Genomic DNA, 15,014 nt, shown 5'->3' on the forward strand with positions numbered 1-15,014 from the left:
CATGCTTCTCCTGGGGAGGCAGTACCCTTTTATTCAAAGACTTCCCCAGATGGTGAAACTAGAAGAGGGGTCCCCAGGTGGATTCCTAGTTCTGCCCCTGTCCAGTGGGGTGGACTCTTGGCCCTGAGTTGGGCCTGTCTGGGAAGTGTAAAGACCACATGGGGACAGCTGGGGAAAGGGGAGCAGGTACACATACGTTTCCGCTTACAGCTGCCTCGGTCCCGCTTCCTTTTGTTGGAGGGAAAGTGCTTCTGAATGAGGGACAGGAAAACGCCTCTGGAAAGGGATGCGAGAACAGTCAGCATGGGGACATAGCAGATGGAAGAATGGACACAGATGTGGATGGAGCAGAGATACGGGGATGGGACAGACGAGGACAATAATGAGGACTCGGGGCCGGAGAGATAGCATGGAGGTAAGGCCTTTCATGCAGAAGGATGGTGGTTCAAATCCCAGCATCCCATATGGTCCCCTGAGCCTGCCAGGAGCAGTTTCTGAGCATAAAGCCAGGAGTAACCCGAGCACTGCAGGTGTGACCCAAAAACCAAAAAAAAAAGGGGGGACCCAGTGGGGACAGAGACACGAGACAGTGATGGTGACACAGTGGACTTGGGCCTCCCGGCAGGGCTGGACACAAAACAGAAGGGGGGCTTCTAGATGTGAGGGACCCCACAAGGGGGTCAGAACACCCTCCATGAAACACCAACTGTGGGGGTTGCTCTGGGGGGTGTCCTAGACACTTACTCAGCAGCCGAGACAAAGCAGTCAAGCTGACCTTCCTTCTCATCCAACACCTCCCGGGTCCTCGCCTCACCTGTGGACTGTAGCCCGATGACCACACACTGCGGGGAGGGGGGAAAGAGTCAGCCCCACTGCAGGCCCCTGCCATGGGGCATCCTCCATTGCTTACCTCCCCCACTCACCTTGCCCCGGGACAGCTCCTGGCGGGCCAGAGCCACTAGCCGCTCCACCTTGGCGGCCACACACAGGTACTTGAAGAAGCGCTGGTGCGCAGACCAGAACTGGCCCCACAGCGATTTTCGGGACTCTAGGCCGATCCAGTCAGCTGCCTGCTGGAATACGCCCAGGGCCTCGGCCCACTGCAATGACAGGGTTCTGCTTAGTCCCACCCCATGGCACCTGCAGGGCCACAAGAAGTGGTCTGGGGGGGAGGGGGGAAGAGCATTAGCACCGTGAGTGAACCCTCAACCCTGGTGGCACAGAGGTGCCAGATGCAACTTTTGGTTTGGGCCACACCCAATGGTGCTCAGGGCTGACTCCTGCCTGTGTACTCAGAGATCCTTCCTGGTAGTTCAGGGGGATCCTATGTGGTGCCAAGGTCAGTTTGCATGCAAAGCAAGCACTTCAACCTCTGGTCCCAAAGAAACTTTTATCTTTGCCCATTTGAGATGGTGATCAGGGGACCATGTTGGGGAATCTGGAGTCTTCTCCATGACAAGCCCAATAGTCTTTTTTTTTCTTTGGTTTTGTTTTTGGATCATACCCAGTGGTGCTCAGCCCTGGCTCTGTGCTCAATTTGCTCCTGGCAAGCTGCGGACCGTATGGAATGCCAGGAATTTAATCGTTGTCCATCTGGGGTTGGCCAGGTGCAAGGCAAATGCCCTACAGCTGTGCTATTGCTCCACACACACACCCCACCCCCCCCACCCCGCCAGTAGTCTCTCTTTCCGGGGCTGAAGCAATAGTACAGCAAGTATGGTGGTGTTTGCCTTGCATGCAGCTGACCCAGGTTCGATACCTGGCATCCCATATGGTCCACTGAGCCTACCAGGAGTGATTCCTGAGTGCAGAGCCAGGAGTAACCCCTGAGAACCTCCGGGTTTGGCACCAAAAACAAAAAACAATAATCTCTTTTTCCATGATGCTTAGGGACTCTTCTTGGTTCTGGCCTCAGGAGTGACCCCTGACTATTGTTTTCCAGGGACCATGAAGTGCTAGGCATTGAGCAAGGGTTGGCTGCAGGGCAAACAAGCACCTGCCCGCCCCCTCCAACTAGTTCTCAGCCCTATAATATCCTCTTTTTTGTTTATTAGTTTTTTGTTTTGGGGGCCACAAAAATATGGAACGCTTCACGAATTTGCGTAGGGGCCATGCTAATCTTCTCTGTATCGTTCCAGTTTTTATAGGGCTCCAATTTTATAGGATATTATAGAGCTGCTGAAGCCCTATGATATCCTCTTTTGAGGGGCATGGGGATCACCCAAGGGCAGCTGTATATAAAGCCAGCACTTTACCTGCTCGGGTTTTCCAAGTTGTATCTTTTTTTTTCCCCTGGGTTTTTGGGTCACACCTGGTGGTGCTCAGGAGTTTTCTCCTGGCTCTGTGCTCAATAATTGCCCCAGCAGGCTCTGGTGACCATATGGGATGCTGGAATTCAAACCCAGGTCCATCCTGGGTTTGTACAAGCAAATGCCCCCCCACTGTGCTATCGCTCAGGCCCCCAGTTGTATCTTTTTATTTTGTTTCTATTCTTGTTTTTGGTGGTAGTCAGGGCTTATCCCTGGCTCTGTGTTCAGGAGATCACTCCTGAGGGACTCGGGTGACCCTAAAGGGTTCCAGGGATGGAGCCCCAATCAGCCATGTATTTACCAGCTTTTCTATGTGCCCAGCCCTTATCTTTTTTTTGGGGGGTGGGGGGTTGGTTCACACAAAGCAGCGATCAGGGGTTACTCCTGCTCTGTGCTCAGAAATCGCTCCTGGCAGGCTCAGGGGACCAGTGTGTGCCCCATACTCCCATAGCCGCCTTCAGAAGGGCCACAAGCTCAGTGCCACTCACCAGCAGGGCCGCGCGGTTGTAGATGAGCTCGAAGGCAGAAGCCAGCGGGATCTCCTCAATACGGAAGGTGACGCCTGTGAAGCTGAGCTGGCGGGCGATGTACATGCCGCTGACCTTCATGTCCATGGCCACGATCTCCATGGCGCCCACACCCCTGCGAGGGGACAGGGCCACCTCAGCAATGAGCGAGGCCTGTCGCCTTATAGCAGGAGCCCCCCCAACCAAGGGATGGAGCCATGCTGGGGGAGAGGCTGAAGCTAGAGGGCAAGGACAGCATAGGCAAAGGCAGGGGCGATGGGGGCGCGGGCACCTCTCTCCTAGGGCCACTCTCCTCCCCATGGACACCTCAGAGGCGCTCACCTCTTCCCGACAGTCACTGCTCACCCCCACCCCAGCCCAGTGAGAGGGGCACTCACCTCTTTTCAATGGCGTGCAGAAACTCCTCAAAGGTGCGGAAGGGTGTGCCCTCGCCCCAAATACCCAAGCGGCTCATGTAGATCATATTCCGGGGCTCAGACGCACCTGGGCAGAGGGGGCGGGAAGCTTGGTTAGCCCCGCCCATCACCGGGGAGGGACACCTTCGCCATCCCTGCCCACCAGGCTGGGCCTAGACCTCAGATACACCTTGAGTGGACAAAAGGCCAGGTTGGGGTCTGCTCCCACCACCTCCCAGGCTCTCAGGACAGCACCTATCACCCACAGTGAGAAGGCCTAGTATTTTGGGCTGGGGCCTAGTGTGATGGACAGTGGGCACGGAGCCATGACTGGCCTTCTGGCGACCTCCACGGCGGTGGTCAATCACCTGTGGCGCTGGCATATACCACTCTGGCTAGCGGCAGCTTGCTCTGCAGGTCCAGCACGGCCTTGCCCATCTTAGTGGAGCTGGCATTCTTGGCTTTGTGACACTCATCAAACACGATCTGGACGGCGCAGGTTAAGGATGGGACTAAATGTAGCCAGTGGCACGACTCAGGATTTTCCAGTTTGCCGGGGGTGCGGTTGGAATCTGGGCCTTGGGGTGGAGAGCTCAGGAGGGTACACAGGCCAGAGACATGATGCTGAGATGACCACAAAAGGTAGGGAGCTACTGTGGTCAGCCCTCAGTGTGCATAAGTTAGACAACCTCATAGGGGGGCCGTATGATGAAGTGGCTCTGAACCCATTAAGGACACGTTTTGTAGTATCCAGGATAAGACCAGGCTCAGCTGGCTGCATATAAAGCACACACCTTATGCCATGTACTAGCTCTCTGGCTTTAGGTATATCATTTAAAAGCACCTAATGGGGCCGGAGAGATAGCATGGAGATAGGGCATTTGCCTTACATGCAGAAGGACGGTGGTTCGAATCCCGGCATCCCATAAGATCCCCCGAGTCGGCCAGGAGCTATTTCTGAGCGTAGAGCCAGGAAAAATCCCTGAGCACTGTCCGGTGTGACCCAAAAACCAAAAAAATTTTTAAAAAATTAAATTAAGGGGCCCGGAGAGATAGCACAACTGTGTTTGCCTTGCAAGCAGCCGATCCAGGACCAAAGGTGGTTGGTTTGAATCCTGGTGTCCCATATGGTCCCTCGTGCCTGCTAGGAGCTATTTCTAAGCAGACAGCCAGGAGTAACCCCTGAGCACTGCTGGGTGAGGCCCAAAAAACAAAAAAAAATTTTTTTTTAATTAAAATTAAAGCACCTAAGGCTTGTCCAGAGTGACAGGACAGCCAGTAGGGCATTTGCCTAGCTTGCAAGAGACCTGGGTTTAATGCCTGACATCCTTCCCCTGAGCATCACTGGACTAATTCCTGAGTACAGAGGCAGGAGTAAACCTGCGCATTACTGGATGTATACCCCCCAAAAAGACCTAAGCACAGAGAATTAACCTGGGTTTGGCAAAACAACAACAGAAACAGAAACACTAGGAACTCTGCAGGAGTTCCAAGGGCAATGTCCTTGGTCAAAGGCATCCTACATGGGTGACAATCTGGGAAGAGTGTGGCATCTGAGTGACCTGGGCAGTGAAATAGAAAAACACAAACTCCCCCACCCCACCCGCTAGGCGGCGCTGCACGCCAAGTTTTCAGGCACAGGAAGGAGAGCCAAGCACTTAGTCCTTTGGGTATCCGGCCACCAGGATTGGGCCAGACAGTGTGTGTGGGGTGAAACGGGCCAGGCAGGCGCCCTTGCGCCCCCACACTTCTGCCAGAAGGCACTTCCCCAAGCCTCGCAGTGGCATAGCAGTCACCACTCCCTGCGAGTCTGTGGTTACAGGCCCAACTCACTGGAGCCAGGAGGCCCTGCCAGACCTCGTGGAGCTGATAACTACCCACCCTCCAACTGGAAGCATGCCCGTCCAGAGCCTTCCTGCAACGCCTCTGGCACTGAGAAACTCCAGGGCAGAGGTGGCTTGGGCAAGCCCCGACCCCAGGACCTGAGTCACGCCCAGACCACGCCCCACGAGCAAAGACCTCTGTAAAGTCCCGCCCAATCTCAGGCCATGTCCCCTAGAAGTCTCCCTGCCCCATCCCAGCCCCTGACCTCACAGTCCCCCTCCAGCCCCTCCAGCCTTGCCCTCCTGCCCTCGCCCTGGCCCATCTTCTTGGACAGTCAGGCAGGATACGACGCCATCGAAGGCCTCCCCGCACCACTCCAGGATCTGCCGGATGCGTGTGCGATGCTGCCCACCTGCCTGGCTCTCCCCGATCAGGGCGGAGTAGGTGGCGAAGAGGACGCCCTCTGAGGTAGTGTTGTCACCATACTTGATCTGGGGGAGAGGCCCGGGCGTGGGACCGGGGAGGCCCTTGGGGGGGGGTAGAGAGAGGGGAGGCTAGAGTTGGGGCTCGCCCACTAACCTTACTCAGTGCATGCACCGCGATCCCGGAGGCCTCGATGTCCCGTAGGTCGCGCTCTGCATCGTATTTGAGATCGTTGGAGACACTGAACCTGGGGGTGTAGCCAATAGGCGTCAGATCACAGCCCCACCCCTATGTGCCCCCCCCACCTCCCACAGGCAGGTGGGTGCTTGCTCACCACAGGGACTTCTTTCTGCCCCGCAGGTAGTTCTCCAGGATGATCCCCGCCACCGTGCGGCCCTTTCCCACGCCAGCCCCATCGCCGATGAGGAAGCCGGCCCGATGCCCACTGGGGAGCAGGACCTCGTGTTGCTGTGGGCGGGACAAAGAGGTCAGGATGTTCGGTGGGGGAGAAGCTGCCCTTGGTACCCTTTTCCCCATGGACCCCCTAAGACTCCCGGTGGGCTGGAACCAGGCGGGAGACAGCAGGGCACCTGGCAGGCATAGGTGATGGCCTCCAACTGCAGGGCAGACAGGACCCCGCTGTCTGAGGAGGGCAAGACAAGGTCGTAGGTGATGTCTGGCGGGGGAACGCTGGACAGTGTGCTGGTTTCCACCACGCGATCCGGGTGCTGCTTCCCAATTTTAGCTGTAGGGGCGAAATCAATGGGTCAATGAGAGGACCGGTCAATGGGTGGGCTAGGATGAAGATGGGGGAAGAGCGTGACGAAGAGCTTCCGATCAGCTGGAAGCAAGGCCGATGGGCCAGGAGGGACATGGGGCATGGTGAACCAACCGGTGGGCGTGGCCACGGCCTTCTGGTCTGAGTGGGCCAAGTGCGTGGAAGGGGTCCAGCCACATCCCAGCCCAGACATGGAGGTCTGTTGTATATGAAAATATTTTCTTAATATTATTCTTTGTGGGCCCAGAGAGATAGCACAGAGGCGTTTGCCTTGCAAGCAGCCGATCCAGGACCAAAGGTGGTTGGTTCAAATCCCGGTGTCTCATATGGTCCCCCGTGCCTGCCAGGAGCTATTTCTGAGCAGACAGCCAGGAATAACCCCTGAGCACTGCCGGGTGTGACCCCAAAAAAAAAAAAAAAAAGGTTATTCTTTGTGGGGCCAGAGAGATAGCATGGAGGTAAGGCATTTGCCTTTCATGCAGAAGGTCATTGGTACGAATCCGGCATCCCATATGGTCCCCCGAGCCTGCCAGAAGTGATTTCTGAGTGTGGAGCCAGGAGTAACCCCTGAGCACTGCTGGGTGTGACCCAAGAACCAAAACAAGATTATTCTTTGCTTGTTGTCCCACCTTGACCTTCCAGGTGGGGGCGCTGTTATGAGCTGAATAAATAGGAGCGAGGTGTTCAGGGTCTTTTACTGCTGGCTCCAGGTGGTTTTTGGAGCTGGTAGTAGGCTGACAAAGGACTCTATGCGCCCAACCTTTTTACCCCATTACCCTCCTGTCTATGTGGATTATTTGCTGTGGATAAATATTACCAAAATCTTCCCCCCAAAAGGGGACAAGGGGATGGGAATTAATTTCTCATTCTGGGAGCTCTTTGAGGATATACAAATAACCAATAAAGGAGTAAAGGAGACCAGAAAATCCTCCAGGTCAGCCTGCAGGCATAGACCTTCAGTGAGCTCAGTTTGAGCCAAACGCCTGTTACACTGACTTTGCCATAGAAGGTGTAGACTGTATGGGAAGGAGTCCCCCCTTTACCCCCCCCCCCCATAGTCCCCTCATACTCACACTTGGAGGGCACGTAGTCTGAATAGGTCTCCGTGTGGCCCAGCTCTTCCGCCTCCTCCTCCTCGGGCTCTTCCTCCTCCTCAGGCTGACTCTGAGACTGAATTCAGGGGGCTATCAGGCAGCCAATCCCCCCACTTCTCTCAGCACCAATCTCCATAGCTGGAAGACAGGCTTCAGAGTGTCTGAGGGCCCCAGATGAGTGGGTGGGCCAGGCTCACCTGATAGCTATGATGTGGAGTGCTGGGGAGGGAGGAGATGGCATCCTCCAGTCTTGGAAAAGTCCCCCCACCGGGCAGGTAGAGCTGGAGGGGAAATGGGGGTATTGGAATGAGCTCCTGAGCAGATGTGGGGAGCCAAAGCCTTAATGGGCCTGGCCACCTGCCCAGTGCTGCCTCCTTTCTACACACACACACACAAGCCACGAGTTCAGGCCATGGTCAAGTATCCATGAGGCCTGGAGGCCCAGAGAGATGGGCCAGGCAGCCGGAGAAGACACTCTGGGTATGCCCAGATAGACACAGGACAGGACAGAGCCTCAGGACCCTTAGAAGGCTACAGACAGGCCAACTCAACCCTCTCCCCTGGTCTGCAGATGTCCCCAGCCTTTTCAGGCCCCCCCCATGCACACACCCCCAGCCAGCAAGACAAAGCTGGTTCCTTTCCCCTCAAACCTCTCAGCTGGCCAGCCTGAGCCAGGGCTCCTGGGAGGGAGTGGGGAGGTGTCTACAGTATTTGCCAAGGTTGGGGACAGAGCTGGGGCACAGGACAAGAATGAGGAAGTAGGACCTGAGCGATAGGACAACAGGGAGGACTTCTGCACTCGGCTAGACCAGGCTCGATCCGCTGGATCCCACAGGGTCCCCTGAGCCCACTAGAAGTGATTCCTGAGTGCAGAGCCAGGATTGAGCCTCGAGCATCACTGGGGGTGGCCCCAAACAAAAATAAACAAACCTAAAAAAGAATGTGGGTAAAGATCCAAACTCTGTGCCTTTTTTTGGGGGGGCACACCCCAAAATGCACAGGGTTTACTCCTGGCTATGCACTTAGAAATCGCTCCTGGTATGAGGGATCATATGGGACGCTGGGGGATCGAACCACGGTCTGTCCTAGGTCAGATGTGTGCAAGGCAAAAGCCTTACCACTGCGCCACCACTCCGGCTCCTCTGTGCCTTTTTTTTTTTTTTTGGTCTTGAATTTTGAGCCGCACCTAGCAGTGGTCAGGGCTGACTTCTGACTGTGTTTGGGACTGACCTTATGTTGTGCTTGGAGACCAAAGCTGGGTGGGCTGTGTGCTGAGCCAGCACCCTTCCGGCTGACCCATCTCTAAGGCATCCCCACCCTAACCCCATGTTTTGGAAAGGAGCAACAGTCGGGTGGATTCCTGGCAGGCGGTGTCAGGGAGGCAGGCATTAGGTTTCAGTGGCCTGGGCAGGCGGCTGTGCCCAGGCGGGTGCACCAGAGATGCCTATGGAGGCTGCCAAGGGCTGGGCACCAGTGGGTCCCATGCTGAATCTCGCTGTCCTGAGACACAGGTGCGGCTCAGGGCTTTTAGGGGCCGCACCAGTGCCCACCAGTGTGTGCCCCAGAAGTAGGAGGGGTGGGGCTGGGCACCACACCTCCAGCGCCACTACTCAGCCTTGAACCAGGGTCTTTACTCCCTAGCTCCAAGCATCCCTCTGGCCATAGGGGCCAGAAAGGCTTGAAGTGGAGGACCTTTGTGAGTCTGGCACATGGGGGGCCTCTGGCTCACCCAATGTAGCTCTGCAATGCCTGTCCCCCAGGTCCTCTGCAGAGCCATGTTGAAACAATCCAGAGGCCCCCTCACCCCAGGGCATGACCCCCCCAGCTTTCTGCTCACCCCTGCCTCTGCTGGGCCACCCCATGATAGGACCCCTCATCAGGCCATTCCATGAATTAAGGACCCATCTAGACCCCTGAGCTCCTTTTAGTGCTATCCAATTTTGAGGGACCTCCCCTACCTAAATAAAATAAATAAGGGGCTGGAGAGATAGCATGGAGGTAAGGCATTTGCCTTTCAAGCAGAAGATTATTGGTTCAAATCCCGGCATCCCATATGGTCCCCCGAGCCTGCCAGGAGCGATTTCTGAGCATGGAGCCAGGAGTAACCCCTGAGCACTGCCGGGTGTGACCCAAAAACAAAAATAAATAAATAAAATAAAAATAAATAAATAAATAAATAAATAAAAAGTCAGATCTGCCTTTAAAGAAAATCAGGGGCCAGAGAGACAGCACAACGATAGGGCATTTGCCTTGCATTCAGCCAGCCAACCCAGGACCAATGGTTCGAATCCTGGCATCCCAAATGGTCCCCCAGCCTGCCAGGAGTGATTTCTTTTTTGGGGTTTTTTTTTTTTTTTTTTTGGTTTTTGGGCCACACCCGGCGGTGCTCAGGGGTTACTCCTGGCTGTCTGCTCAGAAATAGCTCCTGGCAGGCACGGGGACCATATGGGATACTGGGATTCGAACCAACCACCTTTGGTCCTGGATTGGCTGCCTGCAAGGCAAACGCTGCTGTGCTATCTCTCCGGGCCCAGGAGTGATTTCTGAGCGCTGAGCCAAGAGTAACCCCTGAGCACCATCAGGTGTAAAACCCCCTCTACCCTGCCCCCCACAAAAGGAAAATCAAACCCAGGGCCAGAGAGATAATACAGTAGATAAGGCACTTGCCTTACATGTGGCCAACACAGGTTTGATCTTTGGCATCACATATGGTCCTAAGCACAGTCAGTAATCCTTAAACACAGAGCCAAGAGTAATCCCTGAGCACCACCAGGTGTGACCCCCAAACAAGCAAACAAACAACAACAAATTTTTGGGGGGGGTTTTGGGTCATGCCCGCAGCATTCAGGGGTTGCTCCTGGCTCTGCACTCAGAAATCGTTCCTGGCAGGCTCGGGGGACCATATGGGATGCTGAGCATTGAAACTGGGTCAGCTACATGCAAGGCAAATGCCCCACCTACAGTGCTATTACTCCAGCCTCACAAACAAAATAAAAAAAAAAAAAAATCAAACCTGAGGCAGGACAGATAGTACAACAAGTAAAGTGCTTGCCTTTTGCATGGCTGTCCCAGGTTCAATCTTTAGGGGTTCCTGCTCACACACACACACACACACACACACACACACACACACACACACACACACACACACACATACACACACCCCACCCCCGCTATCTGGACCTTCCTGTGACCTCATGGAAACCCTTTGTCTCTAGTTCCATAGTTTGTGCCATTTGAAGGGAGGTGGTTGGGGCATGTGGGCCCCCTTCCCTGCTGCCCTCAGGAGAACTGGGGACTGACCTTGTCAGGGGCAGGGGGCCCAGGGTTCACCACATCCCAGATGGTGGGCACGTGGCTGAGGCTGTCAGCGGCAGGGAAGTCTGGGATGTCAGCGATGTCAGACAGCGAGTCTGCGGGCGATGAGAGGATGGACGCCGTGGACAGGTCTTCGAGGTACGAATCCTGTAAGATGCACATGTTAAATACACCTGGCCAGGGCTCTCGGGAGAGCTGCCCTCTGGGTCCCCTCACACTAGCACAGTTAAGAGCCACCCCCAGGTCAGGCTGGAAGGGAATGTGAGAGCTGACTGATTTGGGGGTTCTTAAGAGAAGTGAGATCTCTAAAGACAGTGCCCATATGACCCCCCACTCCAGCTCAGGGTCTCATTCCTGTTGTTTGTTTTGGGGCCCCACCTGGTGGTGCACAAGGCTGACTCCTGGCTCTGTGCTCAGGGATCATTTGGGCAAGGCTCGATGGACCATACAAGGTGCTGGAGAGTGAACTCCCAGTTGGCTATGTGCAATCATTCTAGCCCTGCAGGGTCCGACTTCTGTGACTCGCCCCCCAGGAGCCAAGTGGGAACAGGACCCCTGTTCTGGAGGGGGCTGAAGTCTTTCAACATCTCCCCTTCCCCGGGGCTCAGGAAGCTCCTGAACAAATAGAGTCACAGGGGCCCAGGAGCAGCACATAGGACATCGTTAACACTCTCCCAACTCTGCTGGACGCAGCACCCCATAGGGGTCCCTCCTGAACCTTTGCACCCATTCTGCAAATAGGCCAGTTGGCCACCAGGGGCATCCTGCTCACAGCTGGGGGTCCCCATCAGGCACAAGGATACCCTAGAATCGGGGTTGAGGAGGGACCTGGGAGAAGCACCTAGACATCTCCCGGAAGTGGGGTCACAATGTCTTGTTGCCTGTTCCCCACCCTGAGCGGCACAAGGTGAGGGCTCTGGTGAGGGGTCACACACAGAAGAGGAGGACCCCAGCCCAGAGATGATCCAGAGGAGAAGGGGCCTGTCTTCCATGTGGCTGACCCAATTCAATCCCTGGCACCTTATAGGGTCCCCCTGAGCCCCACCAAAATGATCTCTAAGCAGTCAGGAGTCAGCCCCGAGCACCGCCAGATGTGGCACCCAGAACCTCCAAGAAAAGAAAGAAGAGGTTGTCTCGGAAACAACTTCTGGCCATAGTAGACCCCACACACACAAACCCATGAGGATCACAGGCACAGGGGACAGCAGCACCCACCCTGCCAGAGGAGAGGATGCGGCCCAGGGTGGCCCCTCACAAGTACTCCTGGATGGTGATTGATGGTTCCGTCCAGTGAAAGACCAAAGAGGGGTGCCTGAGACCCAACCTGTCGGCGCCCAAGCGCCGGGGTCCCGAGGTACAGATAACCCCTGGGGACTCAAGAACTCCAAGGCCCCAGTCCCAGCAAGGGCATTGGGACAGACTGTAGCCTTTTCACCCCACCCCTATGCCTCAGTCTGGGTCTGACCCACCTCGTCCTCCTCCTGGCCAGTTGCTAGCCAGATCAAGACCGAGATTCCCTTCCCCAGTGACCAGCACCCCCAGAGCAGTGCTGCCTTCCTAGCACCCCCAGATACCACAACCCCATTCACCCCATCCCAGGTCCGACTGTGGGCTAGATACATTCCCAATCCCGACCCCTTCCCCTGCCCTGCCGCGTCCCCCAGCCAACAGCCCAGACTGCAGTGGTTCCAGAGACTTCCGCCTGCGTGGGGGTTCCATAAGCCCCTGCAAAGACCTTCAGCCTACCCCGAGGGAGCCCAACCCACACACCCCTGCAGACACTTCTACCTTGGGGGGATCCACACACCCCTGCAAAGACCTTCTGCCTGCCCTGAGGGGAACCCACTCCACAACCCCTGCAGTACTTCCACCTTCCCTGGGGGCCCCACCCTGCCAGATGCGGACCAGGTGGGCGGGGATCCCTGATGAGACCCCCACCAGAGCTCATCATTGCCCTGGAGCCCCGCCCACACCTGTCCCAGGTTCCCTGCCCGGTCCCGGTGCCCAAGAGTTGTTCCGGAACTTTCGGTTTCAGTCCTGCCCGACCCCGCCCCAAGGTCCAGGAGCCCCCCTTCCTTCGGAACTACCTTCTGGCTCGGGCCCAAAAGCGAGGCGCAGGGTGGACCCGCGAGGTACCTGGTTGAGAGCCGCGATCCGCAGCCAGAAGCGCGCGGGGGCCGGGGCGGCGGGCCCGGGGCCGGGGCCGGCGGGGCCCGGGGCGGGCGGGCGCGGCTCCCTCATGCTCGGCCTGCGGGCCGGGCCGGGCCGGGCGCGTTTACATGTGGGTTAGTCACGACGGCGCCTTCCCGGACCCCGCCGGCTTTCAGGAAATGATGCCGCGGCCGCGCTTACCGGCAGCCCCGCAGCTTACGGAACGGGGCGGACCGGCCGCAGGGGCCGCCCTCTGGGGCCACCAGCCCGCCCGCTCGCCCTCTAGGTCGGCCTCGCGGGGGCTCGCACAGCACCCCAAACCCTCCCTCCTAACCTTGATTTTACCAGACAGGGGGCTGGTTCCACTGCCCCCAACCCAGAGCTCTAAGGACATACTCCCCTAACCCCCCAGCTCAGGCCTCTAGGGACACAGACCCCTGTACCCCCTTGCCTGCCGCATCTCCTAGCTGAGGATCTACCAAGCCCCCCACAGCCTTATGCCCACTCTCAGAGTTCAGAGCTCTATCTAGCAGCCCCTAGTGCCCCCATTCTGCCCCTGCACCCCTCAGCTATGCCATGAGCCCCACCTCCAACACTCCCCAAGTTGGGGAGACTCCACTCACTGCCCAGCCCTGAGAGGGCAGGGCCAGAGGAAGCACTGGCAGGTCTCTGGGGAACACATGGATGGGCTGCGGGATGCACACCAGGAAACCCCACTGAGGTCCCCACAGCCCCAAATGCTGGGCATGGCCCTGGGGTCCTCCACAGCAATAGAAACGTCCAGAAGGGCTCCCCACCCACATCTTCAAGCAGGAAGTGGGTCTGGAACTAGATAGCGGTGGTGGGCGCCAGATGCGACCGGACCAGAAGTGGGTGAATTTAGGGGTTTGTGGGAGCAGCTCAGCTGCCGGCAGGGGAAACAGCATTTCCACCCACCCTCTCACCACTGTGTGGGGCTTAGGGCTTATGGGGGGTGGGTCTAAGGACAGGAGGGTCTCTCCAGGGCCCTCAGAAGCTAACAGGGATGGGGATCATGAGGGCGAGATAGGGCCTGGGAGACTTCCCTGACTTTGGGTGTCTGTCACAGTTGGGGACACGAAGTGAGGTGACTGCTGTAATGTTCCCACTAAGGCCATGTGTCCCTCCCTGTGACACGCCAAGCTGGGCCTCCTGCGCAAATGGGGTCTTGCAAATATGACGGCAGGGGTTGGGGTGCACGGCCGGGGGGTGCTCTGCTCCAGTAGCCAACTGCGTTGTCTTCTGGAGGAGAGACCCTGAGGCTTCTGGGAGGGCCCAGCCCTGCTGCACCTCTTTGAGTGGTAGGTAATAGGGTGCTCTGTTCCAGTATTCCCAGAAACTTCTGCTATGATCCCTGGGTTGAGGGTTCTGTCCCCCAGAACATTCTATCCCCAAATGCTCACAGGCCCCCAGAATATTCTCAGCAGTTGGGCTCTGCACTCAGGAGGGGCCCAACCCCCCCCCCCCCAGCTCTCTGCAGGGCCCTCAGGTCTCCATGTGTGGCAGTGTTCATCCCCCCAACCAGAGCCCCAGGCCCCCCATTGCCCCCAGAACCTGCACAGCTCTGAGCCTGAGCTCCCACACCCCACTAGGTCACTGCTGCAGGGGAGGCTAGGGTGCAGGGGAGTGTGGGCGGTGGGCGGTCACTGTCCCCCTGTCCATCCTGTCCGCTGCCCATCCTGTCTGTTCCCGTGGCTATCACACCCCTGTCTTGTCCTGGTCCCCTGTCCCATCCCCACACCCGAGAGCGGTTGCTGTGACCTCATCTGCTTCCCAGAAGCACCACCCACATGACCAGGGCTGGGCTGGGGAGGGCAGGAGGGGCGTCCAGCACCTGCTCCCGGAACCAGCATGAGGGAAACAAGGGATGGACAGGGCGATGAGAGCCCCCAACGACACCCTCAGTCAACTCTGCCATGGTAGGACCAAACTGCACCCCACACCACTTGTCTCCCAAAGGGGAGTGTGGCCTGAGATGCCTGCAAGGAAAAAGTACATGGGACACCTACCCAGCAGGGGCCTGTGGCTCAGAGACCCCACATCAGGTCACTTAGAGAGAACCAGACCCCTAAGGCCCCCCACCAGAATAATCTAGAAGAGACCCCTCCCTTGGGATCCCTTGGGATGTCCCTTGGGATGTCCTAGGGCGAGGACTGGAGAGGGGAGTGATGGGACGT

At 57.1% G+C, this 15,014-nt stretch overlaps 2 protein-coding genes and 1 pseudogene across 4 annotated transcripts in view; all 3 read right to left on the bottom strand.

Annotated features, from left to right (window-relative positions):
* Window positions 1-15,014, bottom strand: part of POLR2E (RNA polymerase II, I and III subunit E) — a 140,318-nt gene that overhangs the window by 21,618 nt on the left and 103,686 nt on the right. The gene's annotated exons all lie outside the window — the stretch shown is intronic.
* SBNO2 (strawberry notch homolog 2) overlaps window positions 1-15,014 on the bottom strand; it is a 37,177-nt gene that overhangs the window by 5,647 nt on the left and 16,516 nt on the right. The window contains exons 5-17 of the mRNA XM_049787964.1: window positions 10,654-10,815; window positions 7,548-7,631; window positions 7,330-7,426; window positions 6,069-6,223; window positions 5,813-5,946; window positions 5,635-5,725; window positions 5,403-5,546; window positions 3,600-3,717; window positions 3,214-3,319; window positions 2,798-2,951; window positions 924-1,100; window positions 745-842; window positions 197-276 (exon numbers count right to left, since the gene is read on the bottom strand). Of these exons, the coding sequence (XP_049643921.1) occupies window positions 197-276; window positions 745-842; window positions 924-1,100; window positions 2,798-2,951; window positions 3,214-3,319; window positions 3,600-3,717; window positions 5,403-5,546; window positions 5,635-5,725; window positions 5,813-5,946; window positions 6,069-6,223; window positions 7,330-7,426; window positions 7,548-7,631; window positions 10,654-10,815 (1,600 nt within the window). The remainder of the gene's footprint in view (window positions 1-196; window positions 277-744; window positions 843-923; window positions 1,101-2,797; window positions 2,952-3,213; window positions 3,320-3,599; window positions 3,718-5,402; window positions 5,547-5,634; window positions 5,726-5,812; window positions 5,947-6,068; window positions 6,224-7,329; window positions 7,427-7,547; window positions 7,632-10,653; window positions 10,816-15,014) is intronic.
* Window positions 2,075-2,165, bottom strand: LOC126031841 (uncharacterized; annotated as a pseudogene).

Source organism: Suncus etruscus, chromosome 15 (genome assembly GCF_024139225.1).
Source record: "Suncus etruscus isolate mSunEtr1 chromosome 15, mSunEtr1.pri.cur, whole genome shotgun sequence".
Taxonomy (NCBI): Eukaryota; Metazoa; Chordata; class Mammalia; order Eulipotyphla; family Soricidae; genus Suncus; species Suncus etruscus.